Source organism: Dromiciops gliroides, chromosome 1 (assembly GCF_019393635.1).
Source record: "Dromiciops gliroides isolate mDroGli1 chromosome 1, mDroGli1.pri, whole genome shotgun sequence".
NCBI lineage: Eukaryota > Metazoa > Chordata > Mammalia > Microbiotheria > Microbiotheriidae > Dromiciops > Dromiciops gliroides.
In genome coordinates, this window is record NC_057861.1 from 640,358,377 (window position 1) to 640,382,007 (window position 23,631).

The 23,631-nt window shown below is 37.7% G+C and overlaps 1 protein-coding gene across 1 annotated transcript in view; it reads left to right on the forward strand.

Moving 5' to 3' along the window:
• Window positions 1-23,631, forward strand: part of CDC37L1 (cell division cycle 37 like 1) — a 33,593-nt gene that overhangs the window by 5,023 nt on the left and 4,939 nt on the right. The window contains exons 2-5 of the mRNA XM_043974994.1: window positions 356-637; window positions 4,960-5,053; window positions 19,380-19,495; window positions 20,018-20,140. Of these exons, the coding sequence (XP_043830929.1) occupies window positions 356-637; window positions 4,960-5,053; window positions 19,380-19,495; window positions 20,018-20,140 (615 nt within the window). The remainder of the gene's footprint in view (window positions 1-355; window positions 638-4,959; window positions 5,054-19,379; window positions 19,496-20,017; window positions 20,141-23,631) is intronic.

The window sequence follows — 23,631 nt, forward strand, 5'->3', positions numbered from 1 at the left end:
AAAGGGAGGGAGAAAAATTTGGAACTCTAAATCTTATGAAAATGAATGTTGAAAACTACTCTTACATGTAACTGGAAAATAAAATAAATGCTTGTTGCTGGAAAAAGAAAAAAAAAGGTGAATGAGTTGTACATATAATAAAGATGCAGTAGTTGGAGGGTTTTTCCTACAGTTATTCTCTGGCAAATGTTTAAAAAGTTTAACTGTCTTGGAAATTTGGGTAATCTCTGTTAATGAAAATTTTAAATGTTTGATTACAATGAAATATGGTCTAAAGTAAAATTATGTTTGTACTGCACAAATATGTGCTTTGTTTCCTTCAATTGTTAAAAATAATGTTTTGTTCTCTATCCAGATGTATAGCCAAGGAATTGAACTGGCTTGCCAAAAACAGAAAGAGTTTGTGAAAAGCTCTGTAGCGTGTAAATGGAATCTAGCTGAAGCTCAGCAGAAACTTGGTAGCTTAGCACTGCATAACTCTGAGTCCCTGGATCAGGAACATGCCAAAGCACAAACAGCAGTGTCAGAACTGAAGCAAAGGGAAGAAGAGTGGAGACAAAAAGAGGAGGCCCTGGTACAACGAGAAAGAATGTGTTTGTGGAACGTGGACGCCATTAGCAAGGATGTTTTTAATAAGGTACAAGCTTTTATTGAAGAATACAAACAAAGCAAAAACTATTAGTACCTTTATGTATGTTTGTGGACATTTAATATATTAGCGCTAGAATATCTGTATTAACAAAACAATACTGATTCTCTACCAATGTGTTTTTTCCCCAAATTTCAGTAAAGATTTATAGAAGCTATTACCAATAACAAATACCCCCCAACCCATACTGTGTTTGATATGGCCAATTCTTGATAATAGCTACAAGTTACAGTATTGATTTATGACACTAATTTGAAGCTACTGAATTTATTTAATAACAAATAGCCATTTCCATTTAGTTTACCAGCATATATGCAGTAAACCCTTAGGTAAAGTACTTTTACTTACTGGTAGAATCACTTGTATTGGAAGGGATATTTCAAATAATCTAGCCCTTTCTTCTTTCTCTTAAAAAAATACCGGGGGAGCAGCTAGGTGGCGCAGTGGATAAAGCATCGACCCTGAATTCAGGAGGACCTGAGTTCAAATGTGACCTCACTTGACACTCGACACTTACTAGCTGTGTGACCCTGGGCAAGTCACTTAACCCTCATTGCCCCAGCAAAAAAAACCAAAAACACCTGTACCTTATACTGTATAAAAATCAAGGCTAGAATATAAGGTAGAGGGTCAACAATTACTTCTAGCAGCAGTTCTTTTCCTGACAGTGCCATTGGCAGATTCACTGTTTAAACCAAGGCACATGATCAAACCTTTATGACTGTTCTTCATTAAGAAGAAAAGAGCAGGGGCAGCTAGGTGGTACAATGGATAGAGCACCAGCCCTGGAGTCAGGAGGACCTGAGTTCAAATCCAGCCTCAGACACTTAACACTTATTAGCTGTGTGACCCTAGGCAAGTCACTTAACCCCAATTGCCTCACCAGAAAAATAAATAAAGAAAAAAGAAAAGAGCTTAAATTCTTATCCTAGAGTCATAGAACTTTTAGGCAAGATAGTGACTTAGAGTTCTAGTTCAAACACCCTCCTCCCATTTTACCAATGAAGCAACTGAGAAAGAAGGGGTAAAGTTCACAATGCTTGTTAGTGTTAGAGATAAGGGAAAATTTCCTGGCACTAGAAGCTGAAAAAAAACTAAACTTAATCAGTCTAGAAAAGTAGTTGAATATCCTTCCCTAAGTATCATTAATAATGGAATAGATGTCAGTTTTCATGGAAAATTACAAAGTTGAAGGATAGGTGATACACAAGCATTATGAAAGAACTGGTTTTGAAGTCCGGCTATCTGGATTCAGATCCAGGCCTGCTACTTATTACCTGTGCTACCTTGGGCAAGTCTCTTATAACATCTTCAAACCCATTCTTTTTAAATAAGAGAGTTGAACTCTAAATCCTATGACAAGGTCAGGTGACCTTGAAAAATCTGTTTCCCCATGATTTGAGGATTTCCAAAGTTGGACATTTCTTATCAATAAATCTATTGAAATAGTTGTTGGATTTCATCTAGGATCATTGTTGAACACGTTCTCATAATAATATAAGTGGGTCCATGATTTCAGTCCTTCACAAATGAGATTTTAAGAAACATCAGTATAACAGGCATCAGCTGGCATTATATTGAAACTCAGAGCAGTAGTTAGAGAATTGAGGAGCCTGGGAGCCAAACTCTCTTATTATGGAAATAAGTTGAAGTATTTAGCTATATAGGAAGCCTTTTATTACTTTCTATCTGCCTACTAAATAATGTCTATCTACAAAAAAAAGTTTAATAATAAGGCCAGACTATTATCGAGGTTACCATTCTCTATGTAGTAGTGATGTAACATGATTATCTACCTGACAACAAATGAATACTTTTTTTGGCAGGTTGAGCTACAGCAGTAACTTTCATTTTGCAGAAACATAATAATACAAAGCATAGAGGATAATTTTGATTACTATGTCAGATACTTACGGAGAATGGATTTTTGGAAAATGAATAACCTTAGTTTTAGAGCAAATGTTACTACTCTTGTCATTAAGAGCTTCCTTATTAGGTTACAATCTTGGATAGACTGGAATTAACACCATGGTATAAGATGAATGTGATAAAATGTGTAATAGTGAATTGTCCTGGGGGCAGCTAGGTGGCTCAGTGGATAAAGCACCCTCCCTGGATTCAGGAGTACCTGAGTTCAAATCCAGCCTCAGACACTTGACACTAGCTGTGTGACCCTGGACAAGTCACTTAACCCCCATTGCCCTGCACCAAAAAAAAATTAGTGAATTGTCCTACAGAAAGATATAATTATTCTCATTTGATGTAAAAGTTAGGGTCATACCCTGATATGCCAATTTCCTTTAGTGATCCATTATGAATAAAATTATTAATCTTTTTTTTTAGACTGTTCTCCATCAGCATTCACTTTAGGTTCTATTCTCTCATTCTTTTCCTTCTTCATTTCCATGATTTTTTGTTTACTTAAAATGATAAGAAACAGAAAATATTCCAGAGTGGACACCTATCTCAGGATAAGGGGCAATGGGTATTTGTCTTAAATCCAAATAATGATATAGAGTGCAAGTTCTAGAATGGGTGAATAAGGGGGCGACTAGGTGGCGCAGTGGATAAAGCACTGGCCCTGGATTCAGGAGTTCCTGAGTTCAAAATCCGGCCTCAGACACTTGACACTTACTAGCTGTGTGACCCTGGGCAAGTCACTTAACCCCCATTGCCCCGCAAAAACAAAACAAAACAAAACAAATAATAATAGAATGGGTGAATAACTTAGGGGTGGGGGATGAGGGTTAAATGACTTGCCCAGGGTCACACAGCTAGTAAGTATCAAGTGTCTGAGGCCGGATTTGAACTCACTTCTTCCTGAATCCAGGGCCAGTGTTTTATCCACTGTGCCACCCAGCTGCCCCATGGGTGAATAACTTTTTTCTTATTATTGTGAATTATCTATTATGGGGTTTTGGTGCTTTTTGGTTTTTTAGTTTAGTTGTGTCACAGGTGTTTTGTCTAGGGAGAAGATAATAGAGCTGTAAGGGACCTAAGAGACCATCTACCAACCCCTTTGCTTTACAGATAAAGAAACGAAGGCCCACAGAGGGGAAGTAACTTGCTTAAGGTCACACGGCTTGGAAGCCTCAGACCTGTGATACCATAATATTTAACTCTAGTTTCTTCCCTTACCTAAATTCATCAGAAATTAATTAGGAATGCTTTATAATGAATGGTGTCTTTTTGTATGGACTTATTCTCATTTAAATTTATATTTGTTATAGAGTGATTTAAGTCATGGAGATGGAACCTGGATAACAGAATCTACTGAGAAAAGAATTAGCAGGAAATACTCCTACTTTATATTTGCTTTTGAATACTTGCTCATTCTAAAAGCTGGCAGAAAACTAAAATGCAGTTTTTATTTGGGGGCAGTGATGATCTCAGCATATCAGTGTGGTCACAGAATGTTCTGAAATTATTCTTCAAGGGTTTTCCTACTAGCTAAATAAGAATTTGATTTAGCGTCTTTTTTATATTTACTTAGCTGAAAGAAGCCATCCTTTAATAGAGCTTTCAAATTGTTTTATGAACAAAACTTTTTTTTCAGTCGACCCATAAAGTTTATTAGAAATTTCAGCTAAATTTCACCATCTTGTTCAGGAATAATCAGAGATTTTTAGAATTAATACATCTTACCTTAGTTTGATCAGGATTTCTGGGATCATTTTCAGTTGGAACTAACTAGGGCTATAGTTGGAAATCTTTATAGGAAATTAATAAAATTATAAGCATATGCCTGTTTTATCTCTAGATGTGTATCCATGCCAGAATACTGTGCATTTCTACTCACCACCCCGTATAAAAAAAAATGGAAATGGAGAAGATGAAAAGAACAACTAAAATGATCTTGGGGCTGGGAGTGAGGGGTGGTATTCTAGAGACAGATAAAAAGAAAGCTAAAAATTCCCCCTGGGGCTGGAACCAGGTCTTATAGGAATTTTGAATCTCACAGTGCTTGCAGTATACATACATATTGAACTGACTGGTTTGTTTCAAGTGTATCTGCTTCTAAACTTCAGCAACTTAAAATTCAAGTTTAGTTCTGGTTTCTCAACTTGACTTTAGTTAGACAATAATAGATCATTTTTTTTTGTAACTAAAATGCTGTGGAGGAAAAAAAATGTTGGTTTTAAGACTGGGACTGATACAGTGATAGTTTCTTCTGTCCAAAAGAAGACTGTCTAGACATGTATGATAACTGAACTTTGAATGAATATCCAAAATTACCACCTACTCAAATATTCTCGTTCAAATGAGACAGAGACATGTTCTGATCACTTTGTATAAATTCTTTTTCTCAGAGTTTTATTAATCAAGATAAAAGTAAAGAATTAGAAGATGAAGATAAATCCAAATCATTTATGCAGAAATATGAGCAAAAGATTAGACATTTTGGTAAGTACCTTACTTGAAATTTACTTCTTTTGTAATTCTTGCTGCCATCTATGCTAAAAATGTGATTATAAAATAGGGAGAACAAAAGAAGGTAAATGCCAACCAGGCTCTAGTTCTCTGGCTATTTCTGACATAATTATATGGCTGTGGTTACAGAGTAAGCAAAAATAAAATTTTTACGGTACTAAACTTTAAGATAAAACCATTTCTTTATCACATACAGTTTTATAAGTTCCCTGCTAATCTCCATTCACTTTGCTTTGCCTTTCCTCACCCTTCTTGGTCACTAATATCTTATGATTTTTTGCTAGGTATTAATTTTTTTTCCAAATTCTTATTACTTAAGTAACCAGGCAGATCACAGAAATATATACTAGGTCATTTTGGTGTGAAGGAGGACACTGACTACTTAAGGGGACCAGAAGGACCTCAAGGAAGAGATGTTGTTTAAGGTCAACTCTGAAGCAGACAGGCAGCAGTGAGGAGGAGGAGCTTTCCAGGCCCAGGGAAACTGCAAAGTTACCAAAGGAGGAGATGAAATGTTGTATATAGGGGGAGTAGGAGGCTGGTTTGACCAGAATGTGGAAGACCTGCAGTGGAGTATGTGGAATTGTCTGAATTAACAGATTGGAAACTCTTGTTTTGGATTAGGGCTTTAAATGCCAAGTAGAAGAGCTTATACGGTTTTTATCCTAGAGGCAGGAGGGAGCCATTGAAGTCTATTGATCAAGGCAGTGACGTGCTTATGCCTGTGGTTTAGGAAGATTAGTTCAGCTGTGCAGGAAATTACAATAATAGCTTCCCGATTTGTGTCCTTGATACCAGTCTCTCCTTTCCACACAACTGGCAAAATTATATTCCTAAAGCATAGGTCAGACCATGTCATTCCCTGATCAATGGATTCACTATTAACTCTAGAGCAAAAACAACAACAAACTCCTTTTTTTTTTGGTATTTAAAGTCTTTCACAATCTGGCTCTAGTTTAATCCACTGGGGCTGCTGATCTTACCAAGAGAGAGTGTAAAGAGAGAAAAGAGGGCCTAGGACCAAAGCCTTGAGGTATACTGATAGAAGGCAAGACGTGGATTATCCAGTAAAGGAGTCTGAGAAAGGATGGCTGCCATACAGACAAGAGGAGAACAAGGAGTGAGCAATTTCCCAAAAACCCTGAGAAGAGAGTATCTAGGAAGAAGGGATGTCAGGAATTTCATACTGCAGAGATTAGGAAGAAACGAGAAAAAAACATTTAGATTTAGTAATTGAGATCTTTGGCATCCTTGGAGAAAACTTTCAACTGAGTAGCAAAGTTATAATCCACATTGGAACAAATTGGGAAGTGGATGAGATTGGGAAAATATGGGGAAAAGACCAAAATAGAACTGTGGGAAAGCAAGCACACTAATGATTTGGTGCAACAGTTCTAAAAGACAATTGGGAATCATACCCAAAAAGTCATTGATGGCACAATTTGACATTTAACCTCATGGAAGTCCTGTATAGAGAAAAAATATGTATTAGCAAAGAACTGGAAAGCAAGTAAGTACTAAGCAATGATAGAATGACTGACCAGTTTGTGGTATGTGGATGTAATGTAATATTAGTGTACTGTAAAAAATAACTTAGGTGGTGGGCAGCTAGGTGGCACAGTGGATAAAGCACTGACCCTGGATTCAGGAGGACCTGAGTTCAAATCTGGCCTCAGGCACTTGACACTTACTAGCTGTGTGACCCTGGGCAAGTCACTTAATAATTGCCCTACCAAAGAGAAATAACTAATGTGAAAAATTCACAATGTCCCTAATAATTTAAAGGAAAACAGCATTCAACACAACTCTGTGTACAGTGATCAATTGTAATTTCAAAGTTTGTTGGTGAAGAGTTCCTCTTGGCCATGGAGTTAAAACTATAGGTGTGAGGGGCAGCTAGGTGGTGCAGTAGATAGAGCACCACCCTGGATTCAGGAGTACCTGAGTTCAAATCCGCTCTCAGATGCTCAACACTTACTAGCTGTGTGACCCTGGGCAAGTCACTTAACCCCAAGTGCCTCACTAAAAAAACCAAAACAACAACAAAAAACTATAGGTGTGAGGGGCAGCTAGGTGGCGCCGTGAATAAAGCACCGGCCCTGGATTCAGGAGTACCTGAGTTCAAATCCGGCCTCAGACACTTGATACTTACTAGGTGTGTGACCTTGGGCAAGTCACTTAACCCCCATTGCCCCACAAAAAAAACCCCAAAACCAAACAAAAAGAATGAGGGAGATAAAAACTATAGGTGTGGAATAAAGTGTTTTGGTTTATTTTTGTTTCTTTTTTGTTTTTTTGAGTGTATACAGTTCTTTTTAGGAGTTCTGCTAAAGGCTGGAGAAATACAAGATATTAGCTTTAGGGAATGGTAGGGTGAAGTGAAGGGATTTTTTTTTTCTTTAAGATAGGTAGAGATCTAGGTCTTTTCTTAAGCAGCAAGGAAGAAGCTAGTAAATTGGGAGAAACTGAAGATTACAGGGAAAGAGAAGAGTTAAGTAGGGACTACTTGGGGCAGCTAGGTGGCACAGTGGATAGAGCACCGACCCTGGATTCAGGAGGACCTGAGTTCAAATTCAGCCTCAGACACTTGAGCCTTATTAGCTGTGTGACCCTGGGCAAGTCACTTAACCCCAGTTCCCTCACCAAAAAAAAATAAAGAAACTTTTTATAAAAAAAAAAAGTAGGGACTACTCAAGCAATTGGAATGAGAACTCTCTGAGTTTGAGGAATTTAAAATTGATGCTGGGTTATTATATAGTAACTCATCATCTGCACTAGAAAGGGGAAAAAGAAACCTATACATACACTTTTTTTTTTTTTGCACATCCGAAAAAAGATTTATTGAAGAATATTTTTTACAACTGCCTGGAAATGGGAGTAAGAGACCAAAGACTCCATATCCAAGTAGGTATGGCAGCTCCTCCAAAAATGGCTTCTCAGTTTTCCCTGATTATTCCAACCATCCATCTATTCTGCTCCTCACTACTGCTGAAGAAAGGTAAACAAGTCACAGAATTTTGCTGACTGGGCACACTCTAAATTTATTATCTAAGCTCAACTGGGTCCATGCTGCCACTAGGCAGTTTTTTAATTTCTCTAATTGATTCCCAATCTCACTCCCCACTAAAACTCTTCTTTCTTCAAGCCTCCCACTCCTTCTCCCCCACCCCTTTTCTGTAAAGACCTTGCTTCTTATTTGCCTGAAAAAGTTTGAACCCATTCACCATTATCTTCCTCTTTTCCTCTTCCCTTTATCTCAAAACCCTTTGCCATAATTCCCTTTCTCCTAGTCTCTGATAATGATGTGGCCTTTCTCCCTGCCAAAGCCAACCCCTTTGTGTGTATACTTGATCCCTTCCCTTTCCATCTTTGTCATATGTTACCCTTTTCATTCCTAATCTTTAATTTTCTCCCTCCCTACATAATGGTTCTTTCTCTACTACCTTCATGCCCAAGTCTCTCCCCAACATTAAAAAACCTTAATTATTTTCTTCCCTTCTTCTAGCTATTAGGCTAAATCCTTCCTCCCTTTCTCAGCCAAACTCTTCAAAAAACCAACAAGAGTAACTTTCTGCACTTGTTTCTTCAAGTTCCTTTCTACTTCACAGTTCTTTGTAATCTGGCTTCCAACTCACCAATTCAAATGAAACTGTTCTCTACAAAGTCCCTATCAATCTCTTAATTGCCAAATCTGATAACCTTTTTTAGTCTTTAGCATTCTGCATCTGACAGCTGTTAACTACTCTTTCTTCCCGGATCCTCTCTTCTCTCTAGGCTTGGACAATACTAATATCTCCTGGTTTGTCTGACTGACAAAACTTTTAGTTTCCTTTGGTGGCTCATCATCCATATCAGAGTCCTTAATTGTGGATGTTCTCTAAGGCCTTGTCCAAGGCCAACGTTTTCTATCTTCTCTGCATCCTCTTTTGGTTTCCTCATCAGCTACCATGGGTTTAATAATTATCTTTATGCAGATGACTCCTAGATCTAGATATCCAGACCCATACTTTGTCCTGAGTTTCAGTCCTGCATTACCAACTCCCTATTGGATGTTTCAAATTGGGTATCCTGGAGACATCTTAAATTCAACAAAACTCATTGCCTTTCTCCAGTATCACCCCCTACTGAATTTCATTATTTCTGGCAACGGTACCACCAAACACCATTTTTCCAGTCTTCTTACATTCTTAACTTCCACTTTGTCCTCGACTCCGCAATTTTCTTCATCCCACATACTCATTCATTAGCTAAATATTGTCATTTCTTCCATTTAACCCCATTCCCAGAGGCCTTCATCCCTTATCCCATAGCCTGTTTCAGTAGCTTCCTAATTAGTCTTCCTAACTGAAGACTCACCATTTTGGGGGGGGGCGGGGCAATGGGGGTTAAATGACTTGCCCAGGGTCACACAGCTAGTAAGTGTCAAGTGTCTGAGGCCGGATTTGAACTCAGGTCCTCCTGAATCCAGGGCCGGTGCTTTATCCACTGCGCCACCTAGCTGCCCCCAAAGACTCACCATTTCAATCCTGCATTAAGTTGCCAGTGATTTTCTTTGATCAGAGATTTGACCTAGCCACTACTCTACTCAGTAGCTCCCTATTGCTCCTATGATCAAACATAAACTCTCTGTTTGGCATTTTAAGCCCTTTATAACCTACTTTCCAACTTTATTATACATCACTCTACTCCCACTTTGTGTTCTAGCCAGTTATTCTTTTTCTCTGTTCCTCATACCCAGCATGCCATCTCTTGTCTCTGGGACTTTGCAATGGCTGACTCTCATGTTTGGAATGTACTTCCTTCTCGTGTCTTTCGAGACCCAATTTAAACACAGTGTTGTACACGAAGCCTTTCCTGATCCACCCCTCCCTAACTGGTATTTATTTTACACTCTCTATACACTTACATGTACATGTGATATCTCCCCTGATGGAATGTAATTCCTTTGAGAATAGAAATTGTTAAATTTTTTTTTGTCTGTTATCCCCAGCACCTTGTAGTTACCTAATAAATGCTTGTTAGTTGGTTAGAATCAAAATTGCCTTGTGCCAAAGATGACATGGGTACAAGTAGTGGCATGGGAAACAAGGAAAAGAAAGAAAATATTTATTAGGTGCTCACTATGTGCCAGCCACTGGGCTTTAAAAATATGGTGTCATTTATTTGATCCTCACAGCAGCTCAGAGAGGTAGATACTATTATCATCACCCCCATTTTTACAGTTGAAGAACTGAGGCAGATGGGTTAAGTGACAGGGTTATATGCCTAGTAAACATCTGAGACCATATTTGAACTCAGATCTTCCTGACTGTAGGCCCATCATTCTAGCTAGTGTGCTACCTCCCTCCCTTCAGGTTTATTTCTGACTGGAAGGGGAAATAGCCTACATAAACAAATGGAAAGCCCAAGTGCTGCATTGGTAACCACAAAATGCTAAAAACCAAAAGTTCTCTTGTATGTTTGGGTATTTTTCTAAGAGAGGATTCGTTGGTAAAGAATCATATAGAATGAAAAGACATGGATGCTTTGTAATATGTATTAATGAAAGAATACCTGCTTTGAGATCATGAATCCATTGAATTCTATTTTATATGTTATATTGTCCTTGTCTATATTTTTGGTTTTGTTGTTTAAAATTTGTGCCCAAGGGGCAGCTAGGTGGCACGGTGGAGTCAGGAGTACCTGAGTTCAAATCCAGCTTCAGACACTTAACACTGACTATCTGTGTGACCCTGGGCAAGTCACTTAACCCCAATTGTCTCACTTAAAAAAAAAAATTGTGCCCAAAGAATTTTCATTAAAGAATTGGGAGATGCCAATGATATTTTGTCCAAGATTTTTTTTTTTTTTTGGCTAAATTGATGTTAGAGAGGTACCTTGCCTGCTTTCTTCTTCAGTACAGTGCTGCTGTTTACTGTAGAAAAGAGCCCGGAAAAAGCCCTTCCTGCTTTCATCATAAAAGAGTTAAAGATATAAATTTAACTCCATATATTCTTATGAACCTTGAATGTGTGTGTTTATTAAGAGCTGTTTTTGTTTCTGTTGTGTTGATGAACTTTTTGATTCATTAGAAAATTCGAATTCATTATGAAAAGTACTTGTGTTGAGTGATTGGAACTTCAACCATACTTCAGTTATTCCTGATGTTAGTAGATGAGACTTGAGCTCTATTTATTTCCTCCAAGTGCATTAACTCCATAAAAGATAAATTTGTTTTTTTAAAAATCGGGAACAAAATAAAGAAATGAGAATTGTATGTTATTAAGGAATTGATTTTTACGGCCCAAATAAGATAGGAGAATAAAAAGAGCAGATACTTAATAATATAAGAAGAGGTCTTAATAAACTTTACAGGTAACCAAGTCACTAAAAGAATGCTTTGATTTCTGAACTACAGACTTTAATATTCTCCAGTACTGTGTCAGTCACTTGTAAACTGGTGGTTTTTTGTATTGGAGTCTTATTCTAGAATAGAAGTAGTTGAATCCCTGATGATGATAGATTTCGAGGTGCCTACCACTTTTCTTGTAACCTCAGTATGTATTTCCCTTCCTATGTCTGAGCACAGTTCATTCCAGAAATATGGGGAACCAGCCTACATAGTCAAACTCTGTTATAGTCATTGATTTTAACATGTCACTAGTTAGACCATATTTTTGATGTGAGTGTTGGAAGAACCTCTTATTCATCCCAAGTTTTCCCATCATCATTGGCTTACTCAACATGTGGTAACTTAGTCTCTGTCAAGAAATAGAAGAATTGGAAAAAACTGAACATAGAGGCTTTGGAAGATATCGACTAATAGCCAGTCAAAAGTAACTAAGTAAAGGTTCACCCACGTTCACTCAGTCCTTGTCCTCATGGAACTTAACTAATGAAATGAGATAACCAATATTAAAGTGACAGTTGCATTAGAGAAGTGCAAAACAGATCATTATGTGGGGTAACTGAGCCTCTATTCATAGTCAGACATAGCAAAAGGACATTTAGCCACAAAAGCAGCTGAGAACTTCCAACAGGTATGTAGGGAAAGGAGAATTTTACAGATACATGCAGAGAATGTACTACGTTTGTTTCTGCCATTGCCGAAGAACAGCTGGGACTAAGAAAATGCAAGCTGATCTCCCAGCTATAGAAAAAGGTGAAAATGTTCTCTATTCTCCAGCTTCTTGAGTAAAACAAAGTTTTTCTAGGAAGAAAGGTGTAAAAATGTCAAAGCAAAACAAAGAATAAGAAAATAGCATAACATGTGGCCAGAAGCTGAAGGGTAGATAAATGTGACACAGAGAAGAGAGGAAAGGAGCATTAACCAAACTATACAGCAGGCATGACATTCTTCTTAGAGGTGGAGCTAAACCCTGTGAGGAGGAAGCACCTCCTTGAACTCAAGGAAGGAAGATTTGGTAACTCTATAGGTGCCACTAGAAAAGACGTCCTCTACTGATACTTGAAGGGAAAAGTCCTGAGTACTAGCTGAAACAGCTGCTTGTTACCTAACAGGACCAGTAAAGATGTTTGCTGCCTGCTTGGGGTGGGTATCTGGGATGTGATTGTCTCTAGAAACTTGTCCAGAGGCAGTGGGGCAGAAATGAAGTAGAAGGAGACGGATGACCATGCCAGAAAGAATTGCTATGGGTTTGTTTTTTTTTTAATTTTGAAGGAAAAAAAATACTATCATGGGGGTGTTCTAATCACTACTGTCAGTCATACAGATATAAAATAGAATTAGATTGAAAAAGTTAAACTGCTGATTTAGAAGCTAAAGTGACAAATATATAACAACAATAGTATTTACATAGTGCTTTAAGGTTTGCAAAGCAGTTTACAAATATTATCTCATATAAAACCCAAGCAAGTCATTCCCAGCAAATCAGCAAAAATTACCAGAGTCGGAAACATCCATGTTGACCAAAAGACAAGTACATTAATCCGTAATGGGTAGAGCTCTTCTTTCTGGGAAAGTTTTGAATTATGCTTAGAAAAGGATTAAAATATCCATACTCTTTGATCCTGCTCTAATCCATACATGCAGGGAGACCAAAGACATAGCAAATATACATCAAAATATTCACAGCAGTATTTTTTTGGCCTGAAAGAACTAGAAACAGAATTGGAGCCCACTGGCTGGGAAGTGGCTAAACTTGGTTGTAATAGAATATTACAAGGCAAGAAATGACAAACATGAAGAATTCTGAAGGAATAGGGAAAGGCTTAAATGAGTTGATACAAAGTGAAATAAGCAGCATCTAGAAAACACACACACACACATACACACACACACACTGATTAGAAAAATGTAAAGGGAAAGGACCAAAACCCAAAACTCAACACCATGTAATTATAATGACCAAACTTGGTCCTAGAGAAGTGTTCAGAAAAATACCTTCCTTCACTGCAGAGTTACAGAACCATGGGCAGGGAACATCTCATCCTTAAATACACTGTCAGTCTCATTTGGTGTGGTGGTTGATTTTGCTGGGCTGCTTCTCTCTCTCCTCCCCCCCCTTTATTTTTTTTTTATTCTTTGTTACAAGTGATAGAGTAGAGAGAGGAAGATATATTCCAAAATTGAGGTGATGTAAAAACAAAAGATACCAATAACTATGTAGGGACTCCCGGTGAGGAAACTCCCTCTACCTTCTCTTCTCTGCAATTTATAATCTTAGAAGGTTGCCTAGAGTACTGAGAGGTTAAGCGATTTACTGAAGTTCACAAAGCCAGTGTGTGTCAGAAGGAATACTTAACTTCTGGTCAGTTGGCTTGCTGGCTAGCCATCTATCCACTCCTCCTCCTATCAGTAACGATCCACTGTCCCTCAATATCAATAATATTTTTTAAAGTAAGAAATAATTTTATTAAAATCTCATGAGAAATTGAGATTAGACTTAAAATAGAGGGAAATTATTTGGCTTTTGGCCCAAGATGTAGTGTAATTAATAAGCTAGTAGAAATAGTGAGAGATGGGGTAGGGAGACTTAAGGGCAGCAAGGTAGCTAACAAGAAAATAGCTAGGGAATAGAATGAGTTTTTACTTTCTTGAATGCTTGGGTCCCTGGGAGATGCTCCCAGTGTAACACAGGGCTCCAGAGTTGGAGTTCAGGAGATAAAAGGATTAAAGTCTTTTACCATGGTTTCTGATTCCAGTGACAAAGATAGCTGCTAGGAATATGGCCAATAGAGTTAAATAAAGAGTTTTTACCTTACTCATAAAGTGGTGAGCCTCTGAAACTTTTTGAGCAAAGGAGTAACATCAGAATGATACAGTGGCTGATTTATTTAGACATTCACTAATACGAAGGATGAGATGAAAAAAGGTGAGACCAGAAGTGAGAAGATCAATTAGAAGGGTATTAAAATAATCTAAGTAATATGATATAGTGGGGGAAATACAGGAATTAGAGTACTTGAATGTTTCTGCCATTCCTGTATTTGTAATCTTGGATATATCACTTAAATTTTCTAGGCTTCCATTTCTTGAGTTATAAGAGAGCTGAAAGATTAAAGATGCCCAAGAAAGGCTTCTTGCAGGTGGAGTGTCAACTTAACCTTAAAGGAAGTCAGGGGGCTGAGATGAGGAAGGCGAGAATTTCAGGCATGGTGGGCAGCTAGTGAAAATGCAGTCAGGAGATGGAGTGTCCTGTGAGAAGAATATCAAGGAGGTCAATAACTGTCTCATAGAACATATGGAAGACAGTAGAATGTAAGAAGACAGGAAAGGTAGTGAGAGGGCAGGTTATTAGAAGCTTAAAAGCTAAACCAGATTTAAAATTTGATCCCGGAGGTAATAGGAAGCCACTGGGCTTTATTGAGTAAGGGAATAATGTGGTAATGTGACACTTTAGGAAGATCAATTTGACAGCTGAGTGGAGGATGGACTAGAATGGGGAGTGACTTGAGGCAAGGAGACCATCCAGCATGCTATTGGAGTATTTCAGGTATGAAGTGATGAGGGCATCTACAAAGGTTGTGGCAATGTCAGTGGAGAGAAAGGGAGATCTTGTAAAGGTAGAATCTACAGGACTTGGCTCAATAAGGAGGATGAAAAAAAAAAATGAAGGGTAGAGGTTGACACCCAGAAGAGTGGTGATACCCATGATAATAGGGAAGTTAAGAAGAGGGAAGAGCCTTGGGGAGGGGGAGCAAGAAGATAACAAATGCCATTTTGGACGTGTTGAAATGTTAAGATGTCTATGGAACATCCAGTTCAAAAAGTCCAGTAGACAGTAGGAAATGAGACTGGAAGTCAAGAGAGAGGTTAGGGTTGAATAAATAGATAAAGCTGAGGATCTTGCATAGCGATGATGTTTGAATGCATGGTAGCTAATGATGTCACCATGCAAATTATTTGGACTAGCTCAATTTTCATAGATGTCTTTTTCTCTGATAAAACTATAAGAGGGGTGGGCAACAAGTAACAGAGAAACTACCTTAATGCTGACCTTTGGTTCAATAAATGTTAGCCATTCCTGCTGCAAAACCCAGAGTCAAGCATCCAGACCTGAAGTCCTAACTAACTGTGTGACTGATGGAGCTTAAATTTACTAACTTGGTTTTCTCTCCTATACATTCAGTGAGTTGGGATTTGTAGTCAGTTTGCTAAATACTTTTCCCTGAATGCTGAAAGAATTTGGGATTATGGACCTATACAAGAACTTGCTCTCTCCCTTTTTCCATAATTTAAAGTGCAGCTGTGTTAAAGGTGACAAAAATTGTGCAAATAGGGATTTATTCATTTTTCTGAGCAAGGGATTGACAGCTTCTGAATTCTGGTTTTTGTCTCCGGTTAATTTACTGGTTTTCACTTTTTATATCTTGTGAAAGATGTCTTCTTCCAGGAGCTTTTACAAAAAAGCCCAGATGCCCTTTTTTTGCATTACTCATATGACAAAAGTAACAAAACGATGCCTGTATTTCCATTCTCTCTTTTTTTTTCAGATGTTCAGTAACGCCTCTTTTTTTAAGTCAGGAGACAAAAGTTGTTAACCAGGTGGGTAATCAGAAAAAGGGAGAATTATTGTGTTGATAAATGAAATTAAAAATATAGACACAACCCTAATTCCATGGTGCTTTGAGTATTATGTTAAATGACTTGCCCATGGTCACATAGCTAGTAAAGAAGTAAGCTTTAAATTTAGGTCTCGCCTGACTCCCAAATCTGTCCTTCCAGATCTAGTTTCAGCCTACTGGACAAATAGGCCCTTGAAAATGCCTTTGCCTTACTTTTAATCTATTCGCAGCATCCAGCCCCTATATCGGCTGTTTATACCAGTGAGATGAGATGAGTGACTCCAGTTCTATACCTTCTGATGAGATGGAGACCAACTAGGTCTTACAATCTCATTTGCCTCCCTGTCCTCCATACCCTGAACATATCATCTGGCCAACTGCAGCTGAATTTTCATACGAACCCAAAGCTAAACTTTCTGTTTATGTATTGTCTCCCCCAATTAGAATGTGAATTTCTGGAGAGCAGGGACTGTCTTGCTTTTTCATTTTTATCACCAGTGCTTAGCACAGTGTTTTTCATATAATAAGCATTTAGTAAATGCTTTTTCATTCATTCATTCATTGAACTAGGTCCTGGGAATATAAAGACAAAAATGAGAGTCTCTGAGGGTTAGGAAGGCTTTCATGGAGAAGGTATCGCATGAATAGAATTTTGAAGGAAACAGCACATTCTGAGAGGTGGGAGTTCAATAGAATGTGATGTGGTCAGATCTTCATTTTAGGAAAATCACCTTGGTAGCTATTTGGAGAATGGAATGGAGAGAGGAGAGACTTGGAGGCAGGGACACCAATTATGAGGCGATTAAATCCAAGCAGTAGGTGAAGAGGACTTGAGTGAATGAAAATGCATTTATTAAGTGATTGCTGTGTACCAAGTACTCTACCAAGCTCTGAGAATATCATTAGAGGAAAGAAAAAAGGTCCTACTCTCAAGGAACTCACACTCCAAGTATGAGAGCTCATATAAGAGAGTTCAGCTTCTAGACTAAGGGAAAGGCCTTAAAAGTCCTAAGAATGAAGGGGGACCTCAGGGTACAATGGCTGGGAAGATGATAGTCCCCAGGAATCTGGAGGTCACAGCATATGGGCAGATGTTAACACCTAGAAGACCTCTGAATTAGGATGGTGACCATTTGAGTAAACAGAAGCAAAGAAACTGCTTGTATGTAATTTGTCAGATTACATAAATAAATTTTTCTTTGTTGTGGTTCCATTCGTAATATAGTCTAAAATATTTTAAAATTTAAAACATGACCATTTCCTCCATTACTTTGAAATAATTTCTAGTATGATATTAACAGTGCATTGCATTTTTATGAATTCAGTATCACATTCAGTAAGACTTGAGATTATCTCTTTATTTTGGCTTTCATCTGTTGACATATGGTATGTAGTATATAGTATGATGCTTTAATATATTACAGCTTACCACAAGCCTGTCATTTCAGTGAAACTGCCTCACAAAGTTCTCTTGGTATTTGAATGAGACCCAGGCTAGACCTCCACTTAATGATTTCTCTATAGTAAAGAGCTGAGCAAAACAAAAGCTTGTTTCAGCTGTTTGCTTAGCATTTCTTTTTATTACATTGGCTGCCTTTGGAGGGAATTGACTGCTTTTGAATTGTGACCTCAAGGAGTCTCAAGGTAGACTGTAAGCTGAATTTGTGTCTTCTGCTATGTTGAAAAATAGTTATCAAATAGCAACTAAGTTTTCAAATGAGTACTTTTTTATAATTCACATGGATTTCTATAACATTTTAAATAAGAGATTAGAGATTTTATTACACGGAATGACTGGGTGTTAACAGTATGTTTGCTTTGTGTTAAGATAGACATCATGAATTAAAAACATGGCCAAAGACACAACATGGAATGGATTGGTTCTCAGCACTGATAATTTATTGGCTGATCCTGAATGTATCATTTTTGTTTTTCATGTTTGACTATCAAGCTCATTAAGATTGGTGGCCTCTCCAATCTTCCCCTTCCTTTGTGTTCCCACTACCACCATTCTGGAATCAGGATGTGTGAAACTACAATGGATCTTCAAAATCATCCAGTTCAACTGATTTATTTTATAGGTGAAGAGACTTGAGTTCCCAGAGGGTAGGTCCAAAGTCATACAGCTGTTTAATGGCAGGGCTGGGAGTAGACCTCAAATATGTTGAGTTTTATATAATTTTATTTCTGCTTCCTCATTCAGTCTCCTATCATCTTTTCATCTAGGCCCAGCTGAAGTTGTTCTTCCATTATGTTTTCCCTGATACTCTCCCATCAGAAATAATCTCTCCGCTGAAATTTTAGATAATACCATAAAACTTGAGGATAGGAAATCTTTGGAACAAGTAGGCTAGCCCTCCCCCCAGTTCCCCCTCTCCTTTGTTTTGCAGAGGAGAAAACTGAGGTTTAGAGAGGTTATGACTTGTCATTCATAAGTAGCCAAGACTCAAACTCTAGCCTGCCTCTACAGCCAGTGTTGCTTCCACAACACTGTGCTGCTTTTTACTAAGAGTTAGTTGAATCCTTAATCCTGAGCTATTTCACTATCTTTGAATCTTTGAAGTGGTTTCACATACAAGAGAAATGGGTTCAGGTCTCAGCTTTGACCCTGGACATATCACTTAATCTCTGAGCCTCAGATTCTCCATCTATAAAATGGAAGTAATGATGCATGTATCACAGTGTCAAACCTAGATCCATGAGGCTTTAATTTCTTCTTTGCTTATGTGCACAGTTGGAGATTTAGGAAAACCTTACCTCATCAATTGGTTGAAACAACTTTGGGGTCATAGCTTGAGGTCTGGAGAGGACTTTAAAGGCCATAAAATCTAGCCACCTCATTTTACTGAGAAAACTGAGGCATGGAGAGGTTAAGTGACTTCTCTAGGATCACACAGCTAATTATAGTATGAGATAGGATTTGAACTCAGGTCTTAAACTTGAAGTCTAGTGTTCTGTCTCCTATTCCACAATGTCTCTTATTTCCATCAGGCTTAATTTGACCTAATTAATGATCTGAGATGTAAGACACTATACCGTTTGAATGGAATTTCTACGATGTTCATCTGTTTGAATAGTTTTCATATATATATTAAAACGTTTTCTTGACTTGTGTTAAAAATAAGCAATTAGAAATGGCTAGGTTGTTTTTACCCACTGAATTATTTGCTGTTTTTTCTAGTAATATGCTACCATATTTTGTATCCATTTGAACTGAAATCATTTTTAAATGTCATTTCATCACACAAAGACACCAAATGTTTGTCATTTGCATTATAATTTTTTTAAACAGGTATGTTAAGTCGATGGGATGATAGTCAGAGATTCTTGTCTGACCAGCCATACCTTGTGTGTGAAGAAACTGCTAAGTATCTCATCTTGTGGTGTTTTCATCTAGAAGCTGAAAAGGTATTGTATAAACCATGAGCTTCTGGGACCTTGGAAATACTTTGGTTTATTTAACTTCTTTAGTTTTAGAGGGTTTTTTGCATCTATATTGAAGAGACACTGTCATGGTCAATAAATTGGAAGTTTCATATGTGTTTCTAGAATTCCTTTACTTAATTGTAAAGGAGTGCTAATTAATTCATATTCCAGTTGATCAATTAGAAACATTCTTTAGAAAGGTACCATTTTGCAAAATCACCTTCAAAAGTTCTCTCAAATTAATTCAATAAAAATTTTTTTACATCTAAACAGTAGTAAGTATTGATTTAGATCAGTATCACTGACTAGATTTAGTTAAGCTAATAACAGGTTTGTTGATCAATACTAATGTACTTGTAAAAATCATACAATATTAGATAAATGATGGGTAACAGGGCACAGACTAAAATTACTCTAAATGCAAAGCATTATGCCATTTTAGTAGATGCATATTAGCTGTGGTTTTTTTTAGGGTTCTTATATGTTCAATTAATTTCTTTTCAGAAAGGGGCTCTGATGGAACAAGTAGCACATCAAGCCGTCGTAATGCAGTTTATTATGGAAATGGCCAGAAACTGTAATGTGGATCCACGAGGGTGTTTTCGTTTATTTTTCCAGAAAGCCAAAGTAAGTATCTGAAGGAGATTGTTATATGAAAACTCGAAGATGTAGCATTTGAAATAACCCTGTCAAAAGCTTTCAGTGGAACCATCTACCATGCTTCTGGGACAAGGTACTGCTATTATCATCACTGTAGATTCTATAAGAGTACCATTGAAAGGGTCCTTCTTGTTGGGGGCAGGAGGGGAATGGTAAAGAGAAATGTACCACCAGAATCTTGCACTTGGTATTATGCAGATTTAAGGGAAGCCCACTAAATTTATGCTGTGAAACATAAACCAAGTTGAGACATGTGAATGGTTCAGATCTTGACTGGTCTTGATCTTCACAATATTTTGGATCTAGACACTAACCAAAATGACTAGCAACTGGTGGTGAGAAATTCATAGCTTATCTACAATATCACCCAAATGAAAATACCCACATAAAAGTAAGAACAAATTTAATGAGAATCTTTTATTACTTTGAAGATTGTAGTCTAGAAAAACAATCTTCAGAGATGAGGACTAAGACGTGTCTCTAGGACTAAGAGTTTACTGGAGAGTAGGGAGAGCCAAGGATAATTGTCCACTATCAGTTAGATGCAGATCACTTTTTTTTTCCTAGACACCTAATTAACTAGGCCCTTAAAGAATGGAAACAAGTAGATACAGGAGAGGTCTCAGATTCCTCTCTAGGAGGGAAGGTCAGTCAGACAGGGAATTCTGTGCTGCAGCAGAACAGTAGGGTAAGACCCAGGAAGGGGCAAGATGGAAATATAGACCCTTTGACCTCAAACGGAGTGGGGGACATACAGAAGCATAGAGAAAAGAATCTGTACCTCTAAAGCAGTTCTATGCTCAGGGCCCATGGATCCATCCACAAGGAGATAAATTTCAGGGGCCTTGTGAACCAAGTTGGGAAAAAGATTATCATTTTATTTTCACTAACTTCCAACTGAAATTTAGTATTTCATATGTGAATGTAGGCAACAAACTACATTAGAATTAAATTTCCCCAAACTGACAAAAGGGTTAAGAACCCTTTTTCTAGAGTTATATGGTACAGAACTAACTTCAAAACAAGGATATTAGTAGCCATGGATGTGGCTGGCAGGGTTGGCTTTTGTACAACTAGGTTAGATCAAATCATTGATCAAGGATGTGAGAACCAGATAGTGTGAACCCCAAGATATAATTCTTCAGGAAGCCAACGAGGGGAAGTCTTATTCTTTTAAGAAAGCAGGGGAACAGGGACAAGGCTTCTTCTCAGACAAGGATAAAGGAAAGGGGGGTGTGTGTGTGCGTGGGTGGGTGGGTGTGTGTGAGACACCCATACACGTATGCATGCACACACACACACACACATGCGCATATGTATGACACAAAGTAGTGCAGCACCTGGAGATCAGTAGTGGACAGCAGCAAACTAGATTTTTGGTACTGCTCTGGAAGAAAGGCAGGACCTCAGAGTATGACAGTGACCCTTAGGCCTGGTGTCGCAATTATATCTTTCCTTAATGTGTCAATCACTGGAGGAAATTTTCATGAAGAAACAGATGTGGTTTATAAATAACCCATATTTAAATATCACCTTAAGGTTTACAGAATACTTTGCTCATAATAACTTCATAAGGTTTGTGTTGCAAGTATTGTTTCCATTTTGTAGATGAGGAAAAGAAAGTCCAGAGAGGTTCAATAACTTACCCAAGGTTACCCATCCATTAAAAGTGTTAGGGCCATGACAGAGTAGGTATTTCCCATTATGGAGAGAGGGTAGAGCATTAAGGTGAGAATATGGCTTACAATCTTATGGCCTTAATACCAAAGAGTATTCTTTCTAACCAAATGTGCATATTATATTTCAGTCCCTTCTCAGATAGTTAAAAAAAATTGTTAATCTTAATTAGCCAAAACAATAAATTGTTACAGTAAGGAAGTCAAATTTTGAGGTATTCATGTCATTGCTTTTCGTGTTTTTTGTACCAGGAGTCTCCCCAAAAGGGTATGGTGCCTAAGCTACTAGAGTAACTAGGAATAGGTAATAAGTGGATAAAAATTAATGAAGAAATGACCTTAAGTTCTGAAGATGATTTCTTCAATAGAACACAGAAGGATTAAGATCTTAAACTGAGGTATACCTTGCTTTTGCTGGTCTTGTTTTTAGTTTTGTTTTATAATTTGTTTAAAGTTACATAGGACAGATCTAATACATCAAAACTTAGTAGGAAACCCAGGTTTTACCCTTGGGTTTGAAAAACTTTATATAAATAAAGAATCCAGGTAAAGTAATTGGACAATAGTTTTCTTAAATAGATCTGAGCGTTTCAGTGCACTTCAAGTTCAGTATGAGTCAACGGTGATATCAATCAAATAAACATTTATTAACTACCTGCCATGTGCCAAGCACTCCATATGGCAACCAAAAAAAAAGCTAATTTCATCTTGGCATTATTTAAGATAGGCTGTAGCTTCCAAGAATTAGGAGGTGAGAGTTCTTTTGTCATCTGCCCTGATCAGAGTACATCTGGAGTATCATGATTAACTCTAGAACTACAGTTTAGGAAGGACACTGACAATCCGGAGAACCTATATAGAAGGGTAGTCAGGATACGAAAGGGTGAGGATCACAAAGGAATGGCAATTACTTAAGTCTATAGAAGACTTAGGAAGAGATTGTTCAATTATGTCTGACTCTTTTTGACCCCATGGACCATATTGTCCATGGTGTGTCCTGGGCATTTCCTTCTCCAGTGGATTAAGGCAAACAGAAGTTAAGTAAGAGCTAGTAAGTTTCTAAAGCCCAATTGGAATTCAGGTGTTCCTGACTTTGGGCCCAGCAGTCTCTCCATTGAGTCACCTGACTGCCTTTACTTTGGGGTTCAGGATGACTATTTCCAAGTTTTTTGTAGAATCATCATGAAAGATGTTTGTTTGGCCCCAGAATCAGGAGTAGTGAGGGGAAGTTGTAAGGAGATCCATTGAGGCTTGAAGAAAGAGACATGTCACAATTTCTTGCTGTGTAAAAGTACAGGGGGAGGAAACTTCAAGATAGTCATTTCCTCCACATTAGAGTCTTCCTGTAGAGACTGGATGACCATTTATTAGTTATATGGTAGTGGAGATTTATTTTTTTTTTTTGGTATGAGTACTTTTTAGATGAGCACTGTGGTCTAGAATTTTGGGATTTTGTATGTACCCTCATCTGTTTTGTAAGTAACTGAAAAAATACACACCCATCCTGGAACAGATGGCAGATAGTTGGGGTCTCGAAGACAATGAGGAGGATTTATAAAAGATACCTATTTTCTCTAGGGTGTGGTTGTAGAGTAAATATGACAAAACATCCATTCAGAGTGTTTCAAAGATATGAAGAAAGTTGACGGTGTGTCTTCAATACAAGGAGGGTTTTTTGGGTGGAGATGAAGGGTGTCATTATGAAGTGTTAGCATTGTAAAGAAGGGAAGAAAAGGCTTTGGTACAATTTTCAAAGAGAAAAAATATATAAAGGACATGAAA